Source organism: Balaenoptera acutorostrata, chromosome 21 (assembly GCF_949987535.1).
Source record: "Balaenoptera acutorostrata chromosome 21, mBalAcu1.1, whole genome shotgun sequence".
In the NCBI taxonomy this organism is placed as follows: domain Eukaryota; kingdom Metazoa; phylum Chordata; class Mammalia; order Artiodactyla; family Balaenopteridae; genus Balaenoptera; species Balaenoptera acutorostrata.
The window spans coordinates 29,076,744-29,104,478 of NC_080084.1; the positions used below are offsets into that span (position 1 = coordinate 29,076,744).

Here is a 27,735-nt window from a genome sequence, read left to right on the forward strand (position 1 = left end):
CTACCGTGCACGAGCAGACTCTCCCTGAGCTGCGGAGGATTTAAACAGTAAAATCGTTTTCTTGAAATACTCTTGAAATGGATGTTTTTAAAAAATATTTAAGATAGCTAGTCCTTCTTCTTGACATTTTTATACCCCAGCTTCAATTTCAGGAAATCTAGAGGTCCCTGGCATTTGAATGAACTCCTAATTAAATGTCATGTTCCTCTGCAATTTCCATTGACCATATTGGGGCCAGAGTGCAGTTTTAAAAATAAAACATCTAAAGTCTGAAAATAAATGGGGTTCCCCACACTCCTCTACTAGATGGTGTAGAGGTTGCATGGATGTTTTAAGTTAATTCATTTACTTTTTTTCATTCCTTCAATAAATATTTATTGAGAACCTAGTATATGCCAAGCACTGTAAAATCCAGTGGGAAGAGAAGTTAAATATGACTTATTAGCAGATCTCTGGAAGCTGGCAGAGTGGTGGAGAGGACAGACCAGGACCTCTGTGGGGACAGCACCTGTGACTGGGGAAAGCTGGGTGGTCACTGGAGGCTTATCCACAAAGGTGGGCGGGGAGGCCAGATGAAGCCCTGATGCTGTGGGTCAGCGCAATGTATCTCTTGAAAAGATGGCAGGGGTGCTGGGGAAATGCATTTAAACTCCCCTCCAGACATCTTTAAATCATGGTGTAGGGTAAGCTGGTTACATGCGGTCTCCATGTAAAAAGGTAAACAGAGATGCATTGAAAATATCCCAGTAGATTCTAAAATATTTCTGACATACAATGGGTAAAATAAAAATGGCACATGATGGGAATTATTTCAGCCTCCAAAAGGTCTGCTTCCGCTAGAGTTAACTGATGTATTTTTTTAAACTTTATTTATTTATTTGGCCACCCAGCATGTGGGATCTTCATTCCCCCATCAGGGATGGAACCCGTGCCCTCTGCATTGGAAGGGCGGAGTCTTAACCACTGGACTGCCAGGGAAGTCCCTAACTGATCATTTAAACAAGTTATTTCCCAATAGTTTGCTCAGTTTCTGCTTCCTTTAACCCAAATCTTGATGTGTTCTACTTAGCAAGTAAACAAAGATGTTTTTTAAGGATGTTCTCAGGGTATTAACTCTGGTACTGAAAACCGAAGGGCCCATAACATTTAACTGGCAGAGACTGTTGAAGGCAAAGTTTTTAAAAAGAAAAGGAAGTAAAGGCTCAGGCTCTCTGTGCTTATGGAAATTTAATCATTTGTTCACGAAACCTTTAAAAATAGCATTTACCGTCAGGGGTCCAGTCTTAACTAGAGCTGACCCGGCAGGAAGCAGCTGCGCGCAGAAACAGAAAGCAGCCCAGGTCGGAGGGCACTTCGTCCCTCTCTGCTGTCAGGTCCTTGGGGATCTTGCTTCTCACCGTGGCTCGAGGTTCGGGCGGTCCCTCGTCGCCCTGCGCCCCGATCCCGCTGCAGGGACCCGGAGCTGGTGGGGGCCACGTCTCCAGATACAAGAACAAGTTTCAGTGCTTCCTCTACTTGGGTGTTCTGAATGTTTTCCTTTTTATTCGGAGTCTGTAAGGATGTAGGCAGTTTTCTTAACCACTAAATATTTCAACAATGCATCGTCCCTAATTTTCCAAATCGTAAACACTAAATTACATTATTTCATGGTTTTTTTTTTTTGAGGGGGGACTAGGACACAAAAGAGAGCTGGCAAATCCTAGAGCGCTGGCGGTAACCTGTTCCTCGCTCCTTGTTGGGGGAGTTGCTGGATTAAAGCTCAGCATCTATGAGGTGCCGCAGGGTCCAGCGCCAGCCCGCGCCCCTCCCGTGCGCGCAGGGATGCGCCTGCGGTGGGCGCCGCTCCCCCGCCTCGAGCCGGGTGTCCGCGTGACCTCCCTGCGCCTGGAAAGGGTTAAGCGAGCGGAGGGCGCGGGGCGGGCTGACCTGGACTCGGGGCCGCGCCGGCGCGCTCCAGCCCGGAGCCTGCGCGCCCTGCCGGGGGCTGCGGCCGCCCTCCCACGTCCCCGCGTCCCCGCCTCGGCGCGCTGCTCGGAGCGGCGGGGCTCCCGGCGCGGCCTCCACGGACGCGGTGAGTGCCGGGCCCGCTGCCGCCAAGGCGGGCCAGGGGCGCAGGGGGCACTCGTCGGGCCGGGTCTGGCCGCGCGGGAAGATGCTCGGGAACCCGCGGGCGCTCGCACAGGTGCGCGGAAGGCAGCCGTCCCCGCCACCGGGCGTTCTCACAGGTGCGCGGGAAGAGCCCCGCGCATGCGCGTTGGAGACCCCGGCGAGGGTTCCGGGTCCCGGGCTCGGGTGGGCGCCGGGGTGGAGGGCGAGGCGCAGAGCTGAGAGGTAGGGGTGGGCCCCGAGCGGGGGAGGCAGCGGCGAGACGCCCCAGCAGGCGGAGGATAAGCGGGCGGGGGTCCCGGGGTGGGTGGGCGCTGGTCGGGACGGGGGTGGCCGCCGGGGCGTGGGGCGGCGGCCGGGGGTGGCCCCGCTCGCTGCGGGGGTGTGGGGAACGGGGTGGGCGGACCTCCGTCCGGCTCCCGGGCGCCGCGTGGAGGAGGGGGCCGCGGCGCGCGGACTCCCTAGGGCGCTCCTGCCGGAAGCGGGTGACGGCCAGCCCCCGCGCTGCGCCCGCGGTGACCGCCTCCGAGGACCCAGCCCCGGGGGCGGCGTGGCCACTGTCCTTTCCGCCGCCAGTCGCGCCTCCGCGCGCCCAGCCCAGCCGGAGCCAACCCGGGGGCGGAGCGGCCCGGAGCCCAGCGGGGAGGAGCCGCACCCCGCGCCCGCGCCCGCGCCCGCGCCCCGCTGCCCAGGCTGAGCGCTCCTTGGGCAGGCGGCCCGGGCTCGCGGCCACGCAGTAGGATGGCATGCCCGGCCGCTTCCCCCTTCCGAGGGGTGCCTGGGCTCGGTGCCGGGCTGCCCGGGCCTGCCTCGCGGACGGTCATGGCCGGGCCGCGCTGTCTCTGGAGCGTCCATCCCGCGGGGCCACAGGAAGCGGGTGGGAGGTCCCTCCCGGACCTGGTCCCCGGGGGAGGGGAGGAAGATGCGGAGGCACCTCTCGCTTTCTCTTCCGATGCCTGCCGGCCGGGAGCCCCGCGAACCCCAGGGCCCCCTGCTTATGCTGCCGGGATTGTGGGGTGCTGGGGGCTGGTGCACAGCGCGTGCTTTCTTTTCACGGAGCCTTTGCCCCACTGACCGACCAGACGGCCCACCAGCAGTGCTTGTCGCTCAGGTTTGAACGTGCCTGACAGCATGATGGCGCGGGGGCGAGGGGGTACGAAAAGGAGCAACATTTAAATAAAGACTGCGTGGAACCGGCTGACACGGCCGGAGGGGAGGTTACATGAATTTCCGCGGCAAGCCTCCCACCCCCGACCCGCGCTCGTGCTGGGGGACCCCAGCCTCCCGCGGGGGGCTGCGCCTGTAACGTTAAAGAAGGAAGGTTTTAAAAAATTCTACCAGTTCTTCGGTTCCTACAGAACCACATCCTCTGTCTCCACCCACCCTCACATCTATTCTAAGGGAAAGAAAAAAAACAAATCAATGTAATAAGCTTTATTTCGCTCAAAGCACTGAAGGCGCTTTACGGCCAGGTTTTTAAGCCCCTGCGCTGCTCTCAGTGGAGGGGCCAGTTCACTGTGTGCCTGGCCTGTTGTCGTCTCCCTCCGATCCTCATCTACCAGCAGTTACGCAGCCTCTAATTAGGACCCGTAATGGATGCCCATGTTACCCTTTGGCCTTTTATCCCCAGCTAATAGGGTCCTATTGTTGGAATCCTCCTCCGTCCCCACCCATGAAATGCAGAAGGGAGCTCTCCATCGCACTCAGATTTGCCCAGGGACAGCCCAGGGAATGCACATTTCTGGTAACTGGCGTTACAACTCTCCCTTTGGGGCCTAACAAAGCAAAATTTTAAAGAAAGAAAGTCTTTCCAGCTTTTAATGTCAATTGCACAGGCATTGCTGATAATATAATTAGAACACAATGAAAATAGCTCAAAGATTTTGCTTACAGGATTTAAGGCAGTCTTGGGCTTGGGAGGAGGGGAGAAAACAGTTAAGTGTCCATCCTAGATCAGGACTGAGCTGTTGGGGCAGCCTGGCTTTGTGTGGTCATCTTGCTGTCCTAGTGTCTGCGCATTCCTTAGGGCGGCCCCTCCTTCACCTGCAGAGGACTTTGCCTGCTGCTGGCTCCAGCCCTGGCAGAACAGAAAGATCTGGAACCTCATCTCTGAACATCTTTCCTGGCAGTCGCCAGCGCTTGATTTCATTTCCATATGTTCTGATACAAGTAGCCACATTGGCAGCGGGAAGGCAGGAGGCCTCTTTTTAGTCCACTTTTGTCCCTGTACTCAAACTGGGGGGCCCTCTGTGCTGTGGGGCCTCCATCTGGGATCCTATTTTAGTTTTCTTCTAAACGCCGACAGCATAAATTGTCCATAATCATAGCTCTGCAGTGAAGCTGGAATTACTTAGGCAGCTGTAATGCCCCTCGGCCTCCCTACCTCCAAGGCTTCGTGACCCAGGAGGACAGATGTGGGGTTGGCCTCAGAGGTGCCCCAAGAGGCCGTCAGCGTGCAGACCAGAAACCAGCCCCGTCATTTTGCACATCTTCCCCTGGTGACTCAGGGCAAATCTGCTTTTCTCAGGAGTTCAAGGGATTAGTGTCTCCACCGTGGCCTTGATTTCGGTTTTTCTCTTGAATTTATTGTAATTATGCTAAAAGTATAGTGTTGGCACCTGCATCTCTTTGGGACATAGTTAACAATGAGCAATGACTTTTGGAATACAGCAGAAACTTCCAGGAGTTTGCCTTTTGCCAACAACCCAACTCCTGCTAGAACAAATATTAAACAGTGCCTTGGAAATTGAAGCCATTGCAGGTCTTCTGCAATATTTGACCGATTAAAAGCCAGTTTCTTTCTTTCACAAACATTTATCGAATGTCTACCCCAGGTCAGGCACAGTTCTAGGTGCTGGGAATGCCATGGCATCTAAAACAGGCACTGGTCCTCACCCCCCACCCCCTGCAGCTTAGGTTCCAGTAAGGTGAAAGGCATTAAAAATATAATCATGTTAATTCATGTGTAATAACAAGCAGACAAGTGGCCTGAAGGAAAGGAATAAACCCCTATGAAAGCATCTGATGAAGGGATTTTGAGTTGGGGTCTGAAGGATGAGGAGGCCTGGCAAAGGAGGACGGCAGGGGACGTCCCAGGGGAGATGGTGCTCAGAGGAGCCCGGCCCAGTAGAGGACGGAAGGAAGGCCGGGAGGGGCACCTAGACCATGTCATAGATTTGTAACTTAGTGTAATTTTTATTCCTAATTAATTGTGGCATTTCCTCTATGTAAATTGATGGAGCTTTGCTCTCTAGGCCTTGATGGAGTAGGACGTGGGTTAATTTTACAGAACTGAGATGTACTGAATCACAAAGGGCTCCCCATTCCGTGGGATGTTGCGGACAGAACGTCTTGTTAGCCGGTAACCACCGTGCTGCTGTTGGATGCTGTTAGCACCGTTGCCTGGAAAGTCTTGATCATGAGGACCTTGGTACAGATGCCAAGTCTGCTGCCTTTGTCTGAGCCACCGTCACCTCCCGCCCCCACTGCAGTGGTTCCAGGTGGGCTTCACACAGCTGCCCTTCCCCCTTGATCGGTTCCTCATACAGTCGTCAGGGTGGTCGTTTAAAGACACAGATATTGTGATGTTGGACGGCCAGTAGCTTCCCAGTGCCCTGGGCTGTAGTCCACAGCACGGGTAACAGGACGCTCATTCCAGGTGGCGTGGTTGTCTAATGACCAACCCCACAAACTTAGTGCCTGCCGTGGACTAAACGTCTGTCTTCTCCAAATTCACATGTTGAGTCTTAATCCCCTGGTGATGGTATTAGGAAGGGGGGGCTTTGGGAGGTGATGAGGCATGAGGGTGGAACCCCATGATGGGATCAGTGCCCTCATAACACAGACTCCCGAGAGCTCCCTCTCCCCTTCCTCCACGTGAGGACACAGGGAGAAGATGCTGTCTATGAACCAGGAAGCAAGTCTTATCAGACACTGCGGAGAGTGAACTATTTATTCCAAGTCTACTGATGTGAATATTAATCCCATCTAAAAATACCTTCACAGCAACGTCTAGGCTGGTATTTGACCAAACACCTGGGTCCTGTGGCCCAACCAAGCTGACACATAAAATTAACCATCGCAACTGTCCTGTTCAGACGGGGATGGAGGTACACGGTGACGTCTGGCCCGTGACAGCCCTGCAGTGCAGTCAGGCACGAGTTGGCTGGGTTCCTATTCCTGGGAGTGATCTACAGTGCTCTTGGCTCTGCCTTCTGGATTCTTGGTTCTGCCCTCTGAGTCATCCTTCTTTTTTCATAAGAAATGCCTGGTGTTTGCAGCTGAGTGGTGTTCTCAGCCTGTTTCCTGGTTTCTCTTTGTGCTGATCTGTTCCATTTAGTCCAAGTTGGCAGTATCTCTTCCTGTACAATTACCTTAAAAACGTTGTGGGTTTTCTATGGATCTGTTGGGATTCAAGCCACTAGACAAAAGCTACATCCACAAATCCACAGAAGTCCTTTCTCTACCTTGGACCTCCAGGGCCTCTGTCTAGTGCCCCCTCAGATATTTATGAGGTCTTAACAGGGGATCTGATTGTGCCACCTGGATTAATCTTCGCTCTGAGGCCCCATCTTCATTTGACAATATCGGAAGGGCTGGGAAAGAGAAGAGCTTTATCTTCCAACCCAGTGGGGCCTGGTGCCTTTATATTTCCTCCAAATCGCACTTGAAAACGGAACCCTTCCTTCTTCAGCTCTGCTCTCTCATCTCATCAAGTCACAGGGACAGAGCTCAGTAGGGTCACCCGGGCCCTGCCTGGAAGTCTCCTCCAGTATCATCCAGCCCACCCAGCGCATCCTCCGTCTCCAGCATCACGAGGCCACGGTGCTGCTGAGCCCAGCCCTCCAGAGCCATGTCCAGGAACCCCATCCACCTGTCCTCAGAGCCCCGCTGGCAACTGCTTCAGAGCCCAGAGGCATCTGCCCACTGGCTGCCTGCTGCCCAGCTGGGACCGCTGAGCTTGCTGCGGGTTCTGCTCTGGTGGCAGCCCCGTCCAGGCGGGTGCATAACGACCAGCCCAAACATACTGGCTCAAAACAACAGAGTTGCTTGGCCTATAAACCTGCAATCTGGGCAGGTCTGGCGGGGAAGCTCAAATGGATTATCTGGAGGCACCCACGCACGTCTGCAGCCCGGCTGGGAGCACGAGGGCAGCGGGGCGGGGCCCGGCGCCCAGCACGGTGTCTCCGTGACCTCTCCCCGTGCTCCCTCCAGCCGGGCATCTGGTGTCCCCGCACTTCTTACACGTTGGCACCGGGCATCCGAGGTCTGGGTCCTAAGAGAGGAATCTGTATTATTGCTGTTTTCAACACAGCCTCACCTCACCATCATCGCCAGTGTTTAGGATCCAGAGACCGGGGCGCATATGCAGGCGTCCGGGGAGCCATCATCACCCGTGAGAAGAGCATGCGGGTGGGCTGGATCGAGGGGTCACCTTGGAAAGGATGTGCTGCGTCCTGCACTCTCCAGCCTCCCCTGCCCTCTAGCTCCTTCCTCCTGGCTGGCAGTGGTCAGGGGGCCGTGGTGGCTCCTCGGGGCCTGTGCTACCCACCCGGCAGCTCTGCGTGCGGCCCTCAGCCCGCCCTCCCACGAGGCCCAGGTCCCTAGATGTCGAGGTCTGTGTCTCCCAAAGGCCGGGCACTTCTGGGCTCTGAGTGCAGGGGACCTTGTGTGAGGGGAGAAGTCTCACCCTCCCTGGTCCTTTGGTCAGTGCAGAGTCGAGTCACCGGGGTGACACAGGGAATAGAAACATGATGGGCAGCAGATCCAGTCCTCAGCTTATGTCACAGCTCTGCTGTGTATCGATCCCGTCAGTTTGCACAAGGCTCTCACCTGCGCCAACTCCTGTCTTTCGAGTGCATGGAGATCACTGATTGACTGAGTAGGAAATAAGACTAAGTACTTTTATCCATGTAGATAATCATCTTGATGTAGAAGTCAAGATATAAAGAAAAAATGTCTTCATTTCTTTTATGTCAAACAGACAGCACCTTGATTCCTTTCTTGTGCAACCGTTCTTACTACTTATTGTGAAGTGTTTGATATTTTGAGGAGAAACATTGAGATGGAAGACGTAGGCCCAGTTATGTGCCAAATGAGGTGGAATACCTGCGTGAAACTTTGAAATGAACTGTAGGCACCTGCCCCCTCTTGGTCAGCATTACAGGCTCTGAGAAGACTTTTACGCTTTTGCACAGGGGCTTTTAATCCAGCTGACCTCGTGTGGCTTCGACGTGGCCCAGGTGGGGGGGGGAGGCCTCGGGGCCTGGTCACTCAGGCTGTGAACTCACAGGCACTTGTCGCTGCTGTGGAGTCCCGGCAGCCCCGGGACGAGGTGCACAGGCGGCCAGATCTTCCCAGGTCCTTCTGTCTGGTCATTTCACCAGCAAAGGCAAAGAAACACCGGAGCTCTCAGCTCTGTGACATCAACCCCAGAAACCGCGCCTTGTGCGGTGTCATGGGATTTGTAGAAATTATGAAAATCACTGGGTCTTGGACTTGTTCTCAGTGTGTTTAGGTTTCTGGAGTTGAGATAGTGCAGGGAGTGAAGCGGGCAGGGGTCTTAGGGTGTGGCTTCTAATTTAGCACAGCACTTATGAGCTGTGTGCCCCTGGGCAAGTGGCTCACCCTCTCTGGTCTCTGTTTCTTCCTGTGTGTGTGAAACACAGGGAAGGGCTGGACCAGGTGCTCTGCCATCTCTCAACTGCAACGTTCCCAGTTTGGGGAAGGATTCTGGGACGTCAAACCCTTGGAAATTCTGAGATACAGCACGTCTTCAGTGTCAACATTTTTTTTCTTCAAACCTACAACCTAAATCAGGCCGGGGATTTAACAAAATGGATCCTTCATTTCATAGTTCTGTGCCTAAAAGCCTGGATATTATAAGAAAGCTTTCATTTGACCATATTTTTCTACCAAGTATTCTTTCTTGGGGTCCAACCAAAACTTGAGTCATTTTATTTTATGCACACACAGGGATGCACACACATACACGTGCACACAGAGATGTAAATGTACATATACACACGTACACATTCTTGTATATATATACACATACACATCTATAGAGAGAGATGTGTATACACATAATTTTTCTGATTCTAAAAGTATACATATTCATAATAGACAATTTGAAGATACCAAGAATTATGAAAAAAAAAGTCACTCATAATTCTCACTATCAACATGCCTTTTAAACTTTTTGGTATTATTCTCATTGTCTTTTTTCCCCTATTGTGTGTGTTTGTGTGTGTTTTGGGCGGGGTGTATAAATTTTTTTAAATTTATTTTTTATTGAAGTATAGTGGATTTACAATGTTGTGTTAGTTTCAGGTATACAGCAAAGTGATTCAGTTACACATACATATATATATATATATATATATATTCTTTTTCAGATTCTTTTCCCTTATAGGTTATTACAAGATGTTGAATATAGTTCCCTGTGCTATACAGTAGGTCCTTGTCATTTATCTATTTTATACATAGTAGTGTGTATATGTCAATCCCAAACTCCTAATTTATCCCTCCGCCAAGAGCGGGATTTCTACTGACTACATACGAATATAGTGCGATTTGCTGGTCATATTCCTTGATGATCATTCCACTGTTTTCCTAGTAAGACGGCTCTGAACAGTATCCTTGTCTTCAAGCCTCCGGAGGCCTCTCTGATTGTCCACAGCGGCGCTTTGGTCCCAGTTGCTGGACATCGTGATGTTCTGGATGAGGCTGGGTTTTGTCGAGGGGTCAGACCGTCTCCTGTCCCCTGAGGGCTGTGGGCCAAGAGCAGAACAGAGCCGCCTGCACGGCTTCTGGAAGGTCATAAGCTTGTGGGTGAAGGTGGGTCGGTGTTGCAGCTTGATGATGTCGTGTCCTCAGGCTCTGAAAGGGCCCGTTCCGGTGTCTGTGGAAGATTCTCTAAAACTTACAGCCCTTTCCAGAGCCTGGTCACCAGGGGCTGGGCTGTGAGGGGCAGAGCTGCCCGCCAGAGACCCCCAAAGAGAAGGAAGCCGGCAGGATGCATGGCCTGAGAGGGCCCGGCCCCCGGAAGGAACATGGGTTGTGTGGCCTGGGGCCCCCGGCTGAGCTGCTGACGCGGCGGAGCCCACATCTCCTGGTGAGGGTGCTCTGAGCAGGTGCTCCGGGGGTGGGGTGGGGGGGAAGCTGTGCTGTGACCAGGAATGCAGACACCATCCCCCCAGCCCCGCTGTGCTGCTTTACAGCTGCCTTTTGCACTCGGGGAGCGGCCGCCTCCTCGTGGAATTACGGACCCCGGACGGACAGACTGTGGTGAGATGCTGTCTGGTGGGGGGGTGGGGGCTCTCGGTGCCAGCGTCACACACAGGAGTCACAGCCTCAGAGTTTTGTTTTTGTTTTTTTTTTTTTTTTAAGATTTCTTTTTTGGATGTGGACCATTTTTAAAATATTTGTTGAATTTGTTACAGAGTTGCGTCTGTTGTATGTTTTGGTTTTTTTGGCTCCGCGGCATGTGGGATCTTAGCTCCCGGACCAGGGAGCAAACCCGCGCCCCCTGCACTGGACGGCCCGCCCGCAAAGCCCCCCAGAGTCTTCACATGCCTGACCTACTGTGGCATTTGCCAGGGTGGAGCGCCGTTTTCCAAAATACTCATCTTTCTGAGACTGAAGTGATCTCTCTCACCTTGAACCCACTGCAGCCATTCACCCCAAACCCACAATTTAGGGGGAAAATGCAATAAAAATCAAGATGTTGGCAACCTTCATCTGTAAACTCTTTTGAGTCAGATGTTAAAAGAGTTTGCAAAGGCAGCAGGCTAATAACATCGTTTCCTCGGATTCAATCTCAAGATAATGTAAATATTTTGTCTTTGCATCCACTCATTCCTGGCTGTGTCAGGACTGGCCTGATGGGAAACGGCCTCTCTTGAGGCTCACGTGGGTGAACTCACACTCGTCAGAACATCCGTCTTGATTTCTGCTTCAGAAACAGGTGAGCTAGCATTTCATCTGCCTTCTTGTCCCATTGAGCCACCCTCGTTGCTTTGAGGACAGAGAGCACGTGTTGCATTTGGATAAATTCCTCTCCCTGTAATCTCCCCACCATGCTACTCCTCTCCGGACATCCGATCAGAAGGTGGTTCTGCTCGGCTGCGGTTTCCGTGCGAGACTCAGGCCCTTTCCCAGGACCCGCTGAGCCGGAGGGGGATGTACTAGGTCAACAGCATCGTTTCTGAAAAGCCTGAGGACGCAGGTGCAGTAGGAGGGCAAGGCAGGGACTCTTGTCATTACATCTTAACTAGAGCAAAGCAGGACAGACCACAGAGAGAGGGGTTTCTGTCTTTCCATTTACGCCAATAATGGTAAATAAACAAGTGAGATTAACAGGAGAGAAATCTGGGTTCTAACCGGCCAGTAATAGGCGTGTGATTTCGGACAAGTCTCTCTGTTATCAAACCAAGAGCTTAGAGCTTTAAAAATTATAAAATGTGAGTTTTTATTTAACTTCCCCATATTTCAATTTGACTGGAACTTTAAACATACGAATACCTACTCCAGCACTAAGAATACAGTGACTTAGGAATCTTCTTACCTAGTGAGTGACTTTACTTAATTATGCTTCAGATTGTGTGGCTTCCATGAGGGTCAGTAGCAGGCCAGATTGACTATTTAATTGATAAGTACTGATTAAACATATGGAAAAACATTTTTAAGTGGTAAATTATAAAATACTCAAACACTGTAAACAATGCAATAAAAATATTCATGTATCCCAGTGAGACAACACATGTTCTCATCTTGCTGTTTATGCTTTAAATCTTCAGGAAGCCAAGTGATACAGAGCAGGTAGACAACCCTCCCTCCCGTCCTGCTCAGAAGTAACCACTGCACCGGAATTCACACCTGTCCTTTTCACACTTCCATGAATGACATATAGTATTTTTTTCATGTTTAAATGTATGTAAATTGTATTATACTGTATCTTTCTGCAAATGGCAGACCTTCAAAAATTCAAAATTATGTTTCTGAAATTTATGCACATTGATACATGTAGATTTAGTTCATCCATTTTAATATGTGTGGTTGTTTGGGCAGTGATAGAAAATCAGTCTAAAAGTAGCTTAATCAATCTTTTTGTACAAAAGGACACAAAGCACTCTTTCTAAAACACAAGACTGATCATATTCACTTCTTTGAAGCCATCAGAGGATTCCCGTTGTCATTAAGATGCCAGGGCGCCACGGAGGGGCCCGGTCCTCTGACCCTGGGGCTCCTGGCTGCACCCCGCCTCTTCAGCTTCTGGAACTGGTCAAGCTTGTTTCCACTGCAAGGTGTCTGTTCTCTCTTCCACCCGCCCTGTGTGTGCCTCCCTCTTGCTCTCAGAGGAGTCTTACCTGATCCCAAGTAGAAATCAGGTCTATCCATCACTACTTCTCGGATCCTTGTTTATGTTTCCTGCCGTGGTTTGTACTTGCTCTAGAATTCGTATAGTAATGGCTTATGTTTGTCTTCTTCCCTACGCTGGGAGCTCCATGGGGGCCTCGGCCAAGTCTGTTCAGTTCCTGCTACTTTCTAGGACCCAGGGCACCTCCTGGGACACTGTAGGTGTTCAGCATACATCCACTCAGTGAATGAGCAAATGACTGTGTATTGTTAATTATTTCTCAGTGTTGGTGGGACTTGAACAGATTGAAGACTTGGGGAAAGTGTGTGTGTGTTTGGCCCAAGCAGTCTCTCACTTCTGGCTCCAGCTTTGCGTCACTGCTGGGACGTTCACCTCTGACTTCAGTGGACGCACACAACAGACTTATTTTAAAAGAGTTAAGGTTACCCAAATACTGCTCAGAATTGGGTCTCATAGCTAGAAATTTCCAGGGAGGATTGCAGTCCAGGTGCCTCTTTTGCAGAGTCTCTGTGATTCTGTGTGGGATCTCAGTGTTCACACTCTGCGCTTGTCAACAACTCCCGAACCTCGAGCCACAAGCAAAGGCAGGTGCTTCTCTTGCAGAATATTCTGGGTTTGCTCCCTGAAGGCACGTCCGGAACGTAGGGCATAATTTGCACTCAAGTAACTTGGAGCCCCCCTTTTGAGTGAATGCACAGGTTTACCCTCATCCATTTTCCTTTCAGTTCTTCAGGGTCTTGGCTTCAGGGAGCACAGGGCTGTGTCGTAGCTGGGACTGAGGCGGGGCCCGTCTGTGTGATGTCACGTTAGGTGGCGGTTGAAGGCACACGCTTCCCTGAGTGCGGCAGCAATGCCCCCATGTCCCCCTGCTTTAAAGCGTGGTGACTTCAGGTGTGTTACTACATCACCAGCAAAGGGCTGTCTTGTGAGTCATGAAGCTCTAACGCTGCTTGCATCTCTTGAATTAACAACAAAGACCCATGATCTGATGAAGGAAGGAGAACAGTGAAGCTATTCAGATTTTCATGACCCAGTTGTCCCGCTGGATTAATGTCAATTTCATCTCTCTGCCCTGGGCTTCCTCTTCCCCCAGACAGCTTGCCATGGGTAACGGCTAAGGGCACAGAGACACTCACAGTTGCCACCAAACTTCTGAAACTCCCGAGCAGTGAGAAGTGGGGCCTGTGAACCCACGTGGCCGCTGACTTAGTGAACGGGTACAAGCCGCAGGCATCTTTTCTGAGGCCTCGTGTAAAATGCCCAGAGACGGGGAAAGAGGGGAAAAGTGCTCTCTGGTTTTGGTCTGCTGCTAACTTCGTTTGGTCTTTTGAGATGAGTAACGTAGCGTTTCTGGGCCTCCAGCATTTTCTCGTGTCTGGAATCAGGATCATGGCAATTCCTCATGGTAATCCAATTGCCATGGATCATGGCAATCCACCCGTCCTCATATGTGGGTCATGAGGACAAAATGGAAAATTGCCGTGCGGCCTGGGAGCTGCTCTGGGTACAGGCTACAGGGCTGTGTACTCCGTCCTGGTGGGGCTTTCCGTGAGCCGGGACCGGCGTTGTCCGGGTCGGTACCTCACGGTGCGTGGCTACGAGGAGCTGGGGCCTGTGCGGGGCGAAGCTCTTTACAAACGCGCGTCTAATCCCCACGGAGACCCAGCAAGTTGGGTTCTTGTTTACAGTCAGAGTTATTTCAGTTTCCAGGGACACGAATCCCACTGTTCGCTGAAGCCAGAAACAGACTTATTAGCTCACAGACATCACAAGCCCTGGCTGGGGGTGACTCACCCAGGACACTCTCTCTCTTTCTAGATTTTGCTCTGTGTTGGCTTCACTTTCTTCTCCCGAGGACAAGCTTTCCCTTGATTTCAGCTCCCTGACCCACCCACCGGGCCAAAGCCTTTCTCCTGCATCACCCTTCAGCGGGAGGACCTGTCCTGGGGCCGTGCTCTCGGGACCAGGCGCTGGGAAGGTGGGGTGTGGGCTGGGCTAGAGCAACCCTGTGACTTAATCCCACTACCCTTTTTGACTGTGAGCCAGTGTATATTCGTTTCAGGAAATACAGAAACTGGGCATAGCTAGATAGAAGTCAGTAAAAACCTGTCTCTGACCCAACGTCCACAAACACTGATCCCTTTTGAAGAAACTTTTCTTTGTGAGCGCTGTATCATGTCATTGTATGTAGTGCAAGAACTTGCTATGATATGGATTTTTATCTGGATGTTTTCAGAGCTGTTTTTTCTAGGTTCTCTGGTTAACATTCATTCACTCACCATCCATCAAGCCTTTTCTGGTGGCTCTGGCAGAGCCCATCCCTGTGCCAAGGTTAGAACGATTAACGCATCTCCCTGTCGTGAATCCACATTCTCATGGAGGATGACACACGTGCATATGAGGTGCTGAAATGAGACATTCCGTGCAGACATGGACTGCACAGTTGCTGACCTGGGAAGTGAGGAAGGCAGTGTCTGTGACGGCAGGTCCCTGGGGGCCTGGGAATGAGCAAGAATTCTGGCTCAAAGGAGGAGAGGTGGCTCTGGGTGGCAGGGATTGTGCGGGCAGAGACCCTGAGGTGGGAATGCATACGCAGATGTACCTACGCGGGGGTTACGTGCACAGATACAGCTGTGTAGGGTTTACACACAGATACACCTGTGTAGGGGTTACATACACAGGTACACCTACATGGGGTGTACATACAGCTACACCTGTGTAGGCTTTACACACAGATACACCTGTGTAGGGTTTATACACAGATGCACCTCTGTAGGATTTGTACACACAGATACACCTCTGTAGGGTTTGTACACACAGATACACCTACATGGGGTTTACACACAGATACACCTACATGGGGTTTACATGCACGGACACACCCACACAGGCTTTACCGGGGCGTGGCAGCAGTTCTGTGCTTGTGCGAAGGATGGAGAGGACTTCTGGGCAGAGGAGGGAGAGATGAGGGCGGCGGAGACTTGGGAACAGATGGCTCAATGCCTCATTTACCAGCCTAAGGAGTTTGGACTTTGAGAATAACTATTACGTAAAAGCTTCTCTTTAGGAAATTCTCTAATTTTACTTCCTCCAGTGAAGCCCTGCCAGAAGATTCAGCCACCGTTACCCCCTAAATCAGGCCCACACAGACAGCGCCAGCGGGAGCCCATCCCCGCCACGACCTGCTCTGTGTCTCTGTCTGCTTTACTCTCAGAGCTGGGGGCGTCCTGAGTCACCAGAATTCTGCTCCCAGGATGCGCTGGGCAGGGGACCAGACATGGGAGTGTCTCGTAGGCGTCCACTAGCCCAGCGCATGGAGGCAGCAAAGTCAAGTGCTTCACGCTCAGAACTGGTAACAGACAGAAGGGCACAGAGCATTGGGCCCAGTGCTTGGCGGCATGGGCGCTGAGGCCGGACAGCGGGTCCCCGTCTGGCTCTGCCACCTAGTAAGTGTGGAGCTGATTAATTGTATGGTGACATTGGTTCACATCTCATTTCCTCTTTGGTAAAACGGGGCTAAAAACTACGACCCCACAGAAGGGTGGCTTGCGAGGGTCACATGTGTCCCTGTGATGTAACACACGTGACAGCAGTGCCTAAAATAGACAAAATAGGCGTGAGCTGTTTCATGATTACTCGTGCATTCAGGTTATGTTACAGCCCGTTGAGTCTTAGAAATGTCCTTCATGAAAAGCAGATTAAAAATGATAGGTTGTAATCTGGCAGAATAGACTCTGATTAACGTCACCAGACCTGCTGAAGGACGTCACTTCCCCTCTTAATTATTCAACACACCAGGCTGCTCACCAGCCCCGCCCATCCCCAAACCTCATGGAACATACGGCCTACACCCGGCTTGGGGGTCCTCTCATCCAGGTGGTGGGTGTCTCCTCGGCCAAAGCGTGTACAGAGCCTTGTACACAGGGACCCGGGCCCTGTGCCCTCCGCGTCTCCCGAGACCACACGGCACCCGGCTTTTAGCAGCCAGATGGCCAAGCTCCCAGGATGACTGAGGAATGAAAACCTATTTTGTGAACGATGCTTCCTTGTGGCAGCGTTGGGCTCCGTGTTCCAGACACGCCGCTATGACGCCCTTGCTAGGGCCAGACCGCAGACTGATGAGTGCGGAGGACGTGGGAATCAGGGCTGGGGTGAAGGTCACTGGCTGCCCTCCCCACCCCCACCCAGGCATCCGCTCCCACCCACCTGCATCCCTGCGCACCCAGAACTGCCACCTCATTTTAACTGGGCCCAAGGAAGAAGGAACCAGCAATATTTGTAGGAACAGCTGAAGGGAATCAACACATTCTATGATCAAACAGATATCCTGACATTCCCTGCAAGTTTATGAGACTCGATGATGTTTCTTCTGTTTGTGGTTTTCTTTGTGAATTAACCCCAGGAGTTATTGGCTGTTCACTATGTGAACAAGGTCGTGCTGGTGTGTGGGAAGCAGGCGGCGGGCAGGGCACAGGTGGTGGTCCCGGACCTCTGCTGTCACAGGCGTGTGGCTGGACACACGGATGAGATACGTGTCGGGCGTGACTTGGAGAACACCGAGGAGGAATCGGCTACAACAATAGGTGCTGCAGACATTTAGATAAACTTCCTAAGTCTGTTCATTAATATTAAAAAAAACTGACTAGTTATTTGAAATGGAGAGTCTCTTTAGCAACCTATATTATTCTAATGAAGCATATTTAATTTTAAATAACCTGATACCCACCTTAAGCACAAAAATAATGTCCACATTTGGGAAATCATAGACAATCTTCTTTAAGAAATTCATATTGGGCTTCCCTGGTGGCGCAGTGGTTAAGAATCCGCCTGCCAATGCAGGGGACACGGGTTCAAGCCCTGGTCTGGGAAGATCCCACGTGCCGCAGAGCAACTAAGCCCGTGCGCCACAACTACTGAGCCCACGTGCCACAGCTACTGAAGCCCGCATGCCTAGAGCCGTGCTCTGCAACAAGAGAAGCCACCACAATGAGAAGCCCGTGCGCCACAATGAAGAGTAGTCCCCCGCTCGCCGCAACTAGAGAAAGCCCGCGTGCAGCAACGGAGACCCAGTGTAGCCAAAAATAAACAAATAAAAATAAATAAATAAATTTATTTTAAAAAATTCAAATTGAGAGTGAAGAAATTCATAGACTAAAAAATTCTGTTTAGGTATTTACAATGTGGAGAAGAAATGTATAGCCTTCAGGGGGAAATGCTACCTAAGTTATATTTAAAGCAGACTTGTTCCTGTTAAAATATTTTCTCACTACAGTCAGGAAGGAGCCTGTTACTACACCCCACACCGCTACCGACAGATCCCCTCCCATCGCTACGCAGGGCAAAGATGCTGCCGTTCATCTGACTGTAACAGACCCCAGAAGCAGTGCTCAGGGAAGAAATCCTGCCCGATGCCTCGGTCGGGCGGAGAGTTCCAGTTATTTTGCCGTCACCAGGGTGGGTGCTGGCACAGAGCCCTCCAGGAGCCCCTTAGGGGGACTCTGATGCTGGAGCCAACTGCAACATGGGGGGACGTCCCCTTGCAAATCCCGGACCTCCAATCCAAAGAATCTGACCCTAAGTGTCTTGGCAGACTTGCGGTGCTCAGAGGACTGTTATTCACAAAATGGGCTGACTTCTCCCCCATTTTAAGGCCAAATCACAGTAATGGGCCATGCTGGGGAAAAAAGATACAGCTCCGAATGGTGACTTTCTTTAACATCATTTGAAAAAGGAAGTGGCCCCGCTGCTTAATTTCCTCATTTCTCCTGTGGAAGCTGACCCTCTACCCTGCCAGGCGGGCGGGGGCCACGACCTGTCGTGCTGCAGAAGCTTCCTTCAGAAAGGGGACCTGCTGGGTGGCCTCCCAGCCCGTGGGATCCAGCATCACTGCCGCCTGCATCACAGTGACAGACGGTCTCCTGTCTCACCTGACAACATTCAGGTGTTTGGCATCACCTTGGCTGTGTGGGTGAACAGGGACTCCTGACCTGGTCACGGGGCAGAGAGCCAGCTGAGTGGGTGAGCAGCTGTCACACTTTGGATGGGATTACATGGCTGTGCCCAGGTCTTGGGCCACCCCCGGCTCTGCCAGCCTGGTCTGTGATCCATGCCAGGGGTGCACAGGGAGCTGGCAAGGACGTGCCTGCTTGGACCACTGACTACCTGGGTCATATTTGTTTCACTGTGGACATGCAGCTCTTGCTTCTTGTAGCTACGACAAAATGTCTACTTAGCCTGATTCTTTCAGGCTTTAAACAGATTCTGTGGGCTTCCCTGGTGGCGCAGTGGTTAAGAATCTGCCTGCCAATGCAGGGGACACGGGTTCGAGCCCTGGTCTGGGAAGATCCCACATGCCGCAGAGCAACTAAGCCCGTGAGCCACAACTACTGAACCTGCGCGTCTGCAGCCTGTGCTCTGCAACGGGAGAGGCCGCGACAGGGAGAGGCCCGTGCACCGCGATGAAGAGTGGCCCCCGCTCGCCGCAACTGGAGAAAGCCCTCGCACAGAAACGAAGACCCAACACAGCCAAAAATAAATAAATAAATTAAAAAAAAAAAAAAGCTAAATCAGGAAAAGAGCCACTCTAAAAAAAAAAAAAAAACAGATTCTGTAGAGCTTTGAAAACATAAGAATTGCAAACTTAGGCTTTTCAGTGTGTCCTATTCCCTGCCTTTCCTTTGAGTCTGTGATGGCTTCCACGAAGAGAACTCTCAGAGGTTGGGCTTCTGCACATCCCGATGAGAGTCAAGCAAGAGAAAGAACCAGGAAGTGCTGAAACCCTTCTCCTGGCCAAGAAAAGAAAAAAAAAACTAGTTAGTTTTCTGAGGTCCAAGGTCTTCTGTATCATACAGAGAAAGTGTGAAAAGAATGAAGCAAATAAGAGAGCCAGTTCTCTGATTTTATTTCAGACACTGACATTTATATGTATATTTGGGAAAGATATGTATATACCTTACTTTTTATCTGACTTTCCCTTGAATGACTCAGCTGACTAAGAAAGCACCTCTGGCGTTTGGGAAGAGGCCAGAAGCTTTGCTTATAAAATCTGTGCAGCTTTCCAGTTTGTCATCACATTCCGGTCGCTGTGGGCCAGAACGCATTTCCATCTCAGTGGACGCAGGACCTCCCCAGCAGCATCACGGGCTGGGGCACAGCTGTGTAAACATGTGGCACCTCCGTGACCCACATGCCCGTGGTGAGAGTTTCAGCTCGTCCCGACTGTCTCCATGCTGCCTTTCCACATGTCCTAGACAGTGCCCTGCACCTGGTGAATATGCCCCAAAGGTTACTGTTAAAAGATTTCTGGAAAACAGAGAAAGAGAGAGGGAGGGGAAGAGAGACAGAGAGGCGGGGAGGAAGGGAGAGACAGAATTGAATGTCTTGAATCTCCACCTCTAAGACACTTGTATTTCTGAGAATAATGGGAAAGCCTTTTTTGTAACACGGTAGCAGGAAGAGCAGGGCAAGCGTATATTTTTATACACACCCGTTCTCTCAACCCTGAGCATTTCTAGGGATCAGGTAACAGTATTAAGTACGATTAGTAGAAAATCAGAAGAGGTTGAGGGTACGTGGTTAAGTATCACTTTATCCCATTTGAGAGGTGAACATACCCTATAATGATGACGAATCTGAGCTGTATGTATTTGGTCCGTTTCTCTTGTCCGCAGCCTCTTCTTAGGAAAACCAGAGCACAGCTTGCCCCTCCCCTTGTGCTAAGACCCCCTTCTAGGCTGGGGAGTCTCAGTGAAGGTTTTGCCAATTAGGAAAGATATTTTATTATTTTTTTATAATTCATCTGCAGGTGCTCACATCTGCCTTCCAAGTAGTTCTGTGGATTTTGTTTTTTGTTTTGGTTTTGTTTTGTTTTGCCTTGGCTTTTCTTTTGCTGCACGTGTGCTATTTGGAGAGTTGCTTCTCTGCGGTTTTTCAGAGGTGCAAAGCCAGGAATGAGCAGTTCAAACAGATTCCAGAGTTGGAGCCTCTGAGGCCAACTCCAGAGAAGAGTCCACAGCACCTTTCTCCAAATATTTGTTGTAAATGAATTTGAGATAGTTGGCTGGAAAAGATTTCAGGAAAACTGTCACACAATAAAACTGAGGTTTCATAGGCTGGCCATGCTTTCTCACTAAAAGCTCTCAATTTTACATATACATCTCATTAGGTCGAAATTAGGAAGTGGCTGATATTTGACTGCCATTGCATTCACACACAAAACCCAGCAATTTCGTATGGTTCAACCCAATGTATTTAAGGCTCATGGCTGAATTGGGCTCTTGTTTATAGGCCTCAAAAATCAGGGGAGGAACAGTTTTTTAATATCTAAATAATCCCGTATGTTTTATTCACCAAACTTTCCAGCACTGAAAAGTCACAATCCCCATTCCCACCATATCTGAATCCTATAACCTGAAAATTGTGGAGGGAAATGGGGTAGATGCCACTGACACAAAATAGCCCTATGGAAAAATGCAAATTCCAACATTCTGTCTGTTTCTCCTATAAACAGGAACACAAAGAGCGTGGTGACATGACATGGAAACACCTGATATTCCAACAAAGGAAGTCGCAGAGGAAGGCTCCCGATGGATGAAGGAGGAAAGCCGGTCTAGTGTGTGCAGTAACTGTGTCTTCCTAACACCCACCTGGCGACTGAATCATGCCCTCCCCGCTTCCAGGTGAACATTGTCGAGGCAGGCCCATCAGGAGCGCTGCCGATGCCAGGACACACACAGATATTGTCCGGCTGACCATCCATAAACCTTAATCGCACATGGGAGTCACACACAAAAAGAAAGCTCCCTGGGGCGGCTCCCTGTAAAACAGCAGTAGAGTCAGTGTTCTGAAGTGTGGACTGCAGCCCGTCTCTGATTCGTTGGTCCTCGGAGACAGAGATGTGATGGAATGTGGAGGGATAAACACTGACTCAGGAAGAAAGGGTAGACCCAGCTCCTTAGGAGCACCTGACAGCTCAGTTCCGCAGAACAGGAGCTCCAGACAGAGCCGCGGCTGCGGCTGCAGGGCGGTCCTGTCCGCGGACTGATCATCACCACGCGGCGCGGAGACCGAGCCACAAAGACCCCTGCAGACGGCCGCCCGGCGGGAACCTTGCCTGGTTCACAAGTTCAGCCGGGAGCGCGCTCCAGTCGACACACCCCTTTCGCCGGAGAGGAGAGCGGGAGGGCGCGAGGGGAGCTGCGTGCGCTTGAAAACCAGTGTGGACACAAGTGAAATCTGATCGCGCGCCAGCAGAAGCGTGTGAAGCCAGGAGCCCCGGAGGAGCGATCGACCTTGGGCAGCCCGAGTCCGGGCGAAGTCATGCCGGGCTGCTGAGCGGGGGCGGCAGCCGGAGCGAGCGCTCGCATGGAGAGCCCGGTGGCCCCCTGCGTCCTCTACCCGGGGGACGGAGCGTGCGGCCAGGCCGGGGGCCGGGGCGGCGCTCCCGAGGCTCCGGGAGAGGGCGGCCTGCAGCCGCCGGACGCGGCCGGGGGGGAGGGCGCTGCGTCCCCGGCGCAGACACCCTGCAGTCTCAGCGCGTCCCTGTGCTTCAGCTCCGGGGACGACTCCCCGCCCTCTTGTCGCCGCGGCCGGCGGGTGGTGCAGAGGCAGTGGGAAGTCGGCAGCGCGGGCGCCGCGTCCCCTGAGGATCCCGTGTCCCCCGAGGAGGAGCGCACGTCCCCAGAAGAGTCCGCGTCCCCGGAAGATCCCGCGTCCCCCGGAGAGCGCCCACCGGCCGAGGAGCCCACGTCTCCGGAAGAGCCCGGGGACCCCGCGCCCGTGCCCCCCGGCGTCGGGCCGGAGCACGGGGAGCCCGACCTGCTCATCGAGGTGTCGGGCCGCCGGCTGCGGGCGCACAAGGCGGTGCTGGCGGCGCGCAGCGACTACTTCCGCGCGCGCGCGTCGCGGGACGTGCTGCGGGTGCAGGGCGTGGGCTGGGCGGCGCTGCGGCTGCTGCTGGCCTACGCGTACAGCGGGCGCATGGCGGGCGTGCGGCCCGACAACGTGGCCGACGTGGTGGCCGGCGCGCGCCGCCTACAGCTGCCCTGCGCCGCGCAGCGCGCCACCGACGCCGTGGCGCCGCAGCTGAGCCTGACCAACTGCTTCGAGGTGCTGAGCGCGGCCAAGCGGCAGCGGCTAGCCGAGCTGCGCGAGGCCGCCTACCGCTTCATGAGCGACCACTACCTAGAGGTGCTGCGCGAGCCCGCCGTCTTCGGGCGCCTGTCGGGCGCCGAGCGCGACCTGCTGCTGCGCCGCCGCCTGCGCGCCGGCCGCGCCCGTCTTCTGGCCGCCGCGCTCGGCCCGGCCGGGGAGCGCGCAGGCAGCCGGCCGCAGAGCCCGTCGGGGGACGCGGAGGTTCGAGGCGACGCCGCCGTCTACTGCTTCCACGAGGCGGCCGGCGAGTGGCGCGAGCTGACGCGGCTGCCCGAGGGCGCGCCGGCTCGGGGCTGCGGCCTGTGCGTGCTCTACAACTACCTCTTCGTGGCCGGCGGCGTGGGGCCCGCAGGCCCCGACGGCCGCGCGCGGCCCTCAGACCGGGTCTTCTGCTACAACCCGGCCACCGACCAGTGGAACGCCGTGCGGCCTCTGCGCCAGGCGCGCTCGCAGCTGCAGCTGCTGGCCCTGGACGGCCACCTGTACGCCGTGGGTGGCGAGTGCCTGCTCAGCGTGGAGCGCTACGACCCGCGCGGCGACCGCTGGGCCGCCGTGGCCCCGCTGCCCCGGGGCGCCTTCGCCGTGGCGCACGAGGCCACCACCTGCAACGGCGAGATCTACGTGTCCGGGGGCTCCCTCTTCTACCGCCTGCTCAAGTACGACCCGCGGCGCGACGAGTGGCAGGAGTGTCCCTGCAGCAGCAGCCGCGAGCGCTCGGCTGACATGGTGGCCCTGGACGGCTTCATCTACCGCTTCGACCTGTGCGGAGGCCGCGGCGATGCGCCGGGGGCCGGGCCTGCGGGGGCGGTCAGCGTGCTCCGCTACCACTGCTTGGCCAAGCAGTGGAGCCGCTGCGCCTCGCTCCTGCGGCCCCCGGGCGCGCCGTCGGGCCTGCAGCCCTTCCGCTGCGCCGCGCTGGATGGTACCATCTACTGCGTGAGCCGCGCGGGCACCTGGCGCTTCGTGCCGCCCCCGGACGGCGAGCCCGGCGCCGGCGACGCGGGCCCCGAAGGCAGCTTCGAGCTTCAGTCGCTCCGAGCCCCCGCGGACGCCCGGGGCCTGCTCTTCCCGTTCGTGCTCAACCTGCAGGAGGAGAAACCAGACCGAGGCGAGGAGGGCGCCGCGTAGGGTGGGCCGGGTCACCCGGGCGTGTCCCTCGGCAGCCCTGGGTCAGGGGACGCCCCGTGGGCCGAGGTCCCAACTGGGAAACTGCAAGGGGCGAGGGGAGTGGAGGCGGGGAGGGAGAGAGTCGGGGGTGGGCCCCGGTGGGCCCCGCCCCGCCCGCGGGATCATTTAAAGGCTTAGAAAGTAGAAGCTTGTCGCGGGGCCTTGAAGACCTTTTGCGATGCTGTATTAAGGCCCGCTTCCTAGTCCGCATTCCTTTTGCTTTGCTTTGCTTTGCTTAATGGGGTCGATGGCAAGATGTAGGATGTGTGCAGATAGATAACCTTACAAATAAGATACAAAATACCTGAGAAAGAAACAGAATGAGAGATGAAGCCTCTGGGTGCGGTGGGTGAGGCCTGGAGTGTACCGGGGTGTACCGTCCTCGGTGTCACTCGCGGAGTGGCCGGGAGGCCAGACCTGAGTTGTGTGGAGTACCAGGTACCGTTGCTTCCTGCACCATGAGAGGAGACCTCGGGGCCACCTCCCAGAGCTGAGATCCTAGATTAGGCCAACGTGAACTGTATTAGTGGAACGACTGAAAGAAGGCCATACTTTTTTCGGCTTGAGGTTTAAAATTATAACTGATAAGTAAAGCTTTTAAACCGTTTCTAACTTAGTTTAAAAGTTCCTGCCACATGTGCTTAACTTGCGGTTGGCTCCACTCCGAATGTATTAAGGGTGAAATCTTTGATTCCCAGTAAGATCTGTCCAGTGAGCACTGGAAGTACCTCCTCTGTCATCACAGGGGCCCAGATGTGGTCAAAGGCCCACACACCTCAAGAGCAGGTCTTTCTCACCACTTAACTGAGATGGGTTTAATATTTTAAAGTTAAGAGATGTTAATAATCATGTTAAGTGATGTAGTAACGATTTGCTCTTATTTGAGTTTTAAATCTTTGGCGACTGAATCTTTTCCAAAGAGCATGTCATCAGTAGGAAAAGCTGACAGTGGCCGTGATGCTTGTCTGCTTTAAAAGGAGCATTTGGTGCCCACCAGGTATGGTCAGCCACTTTGATATTTCATAGTGGGCTCAAAGAGAGTAGTATTCCCCCCCGCAAAAGAAGGTTAAAATCCTTTCTTTTTGGGAGTTCTAAAGAATAACATGCAGGCACAGTTGATCCCACTACTTATGATGTTTTAAATATGAATTCTGTCATCCTGATGAGGGAAATTCATTTTTACAAGCATCAGTCTAAGAAATTGTGGCAGAGTGACAATGAACATATTCACATAAGGGGAAATAACATACATTTATAACGTAGTTTAGCAAGTAAACTACACTTTTCTAATTGTGAATTCCAAAATACTGTAGTAGAAGTAACATGAAATTCAGTACTTTGATAGGGCGCAAGGATTAATAACAAATCAGTTGATCTTTCCTCATTTGTTATAACATTTTACTTTCCAAATATGTACAGACAGGGCTTACTGTTTATTAAAAGTTTAAGGATAAAGTATACGCTCATAAATAGAGGCCAACTGATTTGGATTCTGAGTCCAATCCACTTTTTTTTATTACAATAGGAAAAGTACACATTGAAAGTTATTGGCACATAAGTAGATGAAGTCATGTGTACATTACTATGATTTACTCGTGAATCCAGTGATGGGAGGTTACCTCTCTCTGTGCCGATCAGTGGGTATGTGGGACATAGGTTATGCTTTTTAAAGAGTCTGTGGTTATGAAAGTGATCAGTTAAGCATGTTTAGGAATGATAGCTTGAATCATGCTTGCGCCAGAGCATGGGATTTACCGTTTCAGCTGGTGCATTCTGGTGACTTGTGTGCCTGCCCATGACTGCTCCTGACCTGAGAGGATGCTTGGCAACTTGGTCCATCGTCTTAGGAAAGAAAAACAGGCTTCAGATTGCCTGACTTCTTTGGCCTTTTGGTAGGAATAGACTGGAGACATGGCAGGAGGAAAAGAATTGAGATCCAAAATAAACAAATAATGTCCTTCTAAAGACGTGAGCATTTCATATGATAGTACATTTTTCTCTAGACTTTCATTATTTATGGTAAAACTTTTATATGAAATGGAACCAAGCTAATATTTTCATTCCTTCCGTATCAGACTCGTGAGATACTATCACTGTGATTTTACTTGAGAAATCATTCCTATGATGTTTACCGTTTAAAAACGTAAACGCTGAAAGTGGGCTTCCAAAGTAAACTCTCCCCGTAGACGATGGGAGACCTGTTAGATGTCACGTGTGGACAGCCACACGATAACATGTCCAGCTGGAGTGTTTGTATATTATTTCATCTTTTAACTGAATGAAGAAATGCCTGGACTAGACATAGCGTCACTTTCTGTGGGAGCTGGCCCCGGAGTCCCAGGAATTTGTCAGGATGAGATGCCCGAGGATGCCTAAGGATGGGTAGAGGATTTAGAACCTTACAGACCACACTTCTAATAGTAATGTCACTGAGAACAGATAACAGAGCACCTGGCATGCTGAGAGGACCAGTTTAATTTGCTTTTGGAGGCCAATACCTGGGGTGTAGGGCCAGGAGTGTGGTGTACCAGTTACACCAATGGAAAAGACACCCCATGCAAGATCCTCGGTTTGTAGGACAGCTAGGGGAGGGGCAGGCCTGGCTGAGACTTCCCTCCAGGTCTGATCCGTTCTGAGGACGGATCGTGTCACATTCAACGTGATGTGCTAAGTCTGTATGCAGCTCTATTTAGAGAAACAGTTAGTGCAAAAATATGCCTGCTCTTCGATCAGTTGAGTCAAACGAAGCTAGTGCATTTACGACATGCATCCATAATTCTCATGAAATTAAGAAACCCACGCGCACTGACATTTCCAGATATTTGAGAGAGTGGTGGCATTTTAAGGGGAAAGGCTATAATTTGGGAAAGCTTGATCATTTGGTTAGCTGACAAGCAATGACTTTTGTATTGTTAATCAAGGTTCATTTGGGATCCAAAGGAATGGGGTTAAGACGTCTTCACTTCTTTTCTGTTTTTACCTTCTGTTTGGGGAACAGCCCCAGTGCCGGCATGGACTCTGGCAGCTTTATGGGACTGGATTTGGAACTCGGTGACTTGATTTCTGAATCTATGGCAGCACCAATCTCCTTGAAGAGAATGGAAGTTCTTTTGCTACTTAGTTAAAACTCCTCCCTTTGTTTCAGTTTTGCTACAAATACTTAAAATGAACCACCTGCGCCATTCCTGTTAATTTCTGGTGTCACTTTAGTAATTCTGGTAGCTGCTGTTTGATCTGTGGGTCTCTTGGGTAACTTCCTGTGAAGGATTTTGAAATGAAATGCAATGTTTTTGAGGTCCTTTGCATTTTCCTGAAGTTAAGATGGTTTCAGGACATAATCTGTTGTAACACCTTCCTGGGGTGATATGTAAACAGAAGTGCTCTTTTGTGTTCTGTTTTATTTTAGATGCTTTCCTAGCTTACAAAATGTTTTATTTTGGTGTTTTAAAAAAATATATCAGTGTTCTTATTTTCCCCTTTCCTCTGCAATATCATTATTCATGGGAAGATAATAAGAGCTAAAGATGGGAATGTGTCATCTTCTGGTTGCATCTGAACGTATGTCAGCGGCCACGTTCACTACACTTTCCCCCCTTCCAGGAAGGGGCCTGGACCACAGGAGCTGGCAGGGCACTTCGTACCTGCTTGGTGAATTGGTTTGAGATGAATTGAAATAAAAGCCTAGGTGTGTTCTCATGTGAGATGAAAGTTCCTCTGAGGCTTTTGAAAGCTGTAAGCAGTGCTGCAGTGTGGCCGAGTATTAAAGGCAAACAGGCGTCTTGAAGACACAGATCAGGCCGGCTGATGCTTTATGGATCAACGCTTCAGTTTCTAGGTCCTGGGTACCAATTGCGTAAAACCTTGTGCATCCGTCTGTTTATCCTGAGATGAAATAAATCACTGGGCGATGCCAGTGCTCCTGAAACCTG

General features: G+C 52.0%; 1 protein-coding gene across 4 annotated transcripts; it reads left to right on the forward strand.

The window, feature by feature from the left end:
• The first annotated feature begins 1,939 nt into the window (after positions 1–1,939).
• On the forward strand, positions 1,940–27,735 carry KBTBD11 (kelch repeat and BTB domain containing 11). 4 transcript variants are annotated; one of them, XM_057537389.1, is made up of 2 exons: positions 1,940–2,071; positions 20,997–27,735. In XM_057537389.1, exon 2 carries the CDS (start codon positions 21,851–21,853, stop codon positions 23,765–23,767), a length of 1,917 nt encoding a protein of 638 aa, XP_057393372.1. In that variant the 5' UTR covers positions 1,940–2,071; positions 20,997–21,850; the 3' UTR covers positions 23,768–27,735. The 4 variants fall into 4 exon arrangements, with proteins under 4 accessions (XP_057393372.1, XP_057393374.1, XP_057393375.1 ...); XM_057537391.1 differs by having other exon boundaries at positions 2,066–2,182; XM_057537392.1 differs by lacking the exon at positions 1,940–2,071 and adding an exon at positions 2,147–2,225.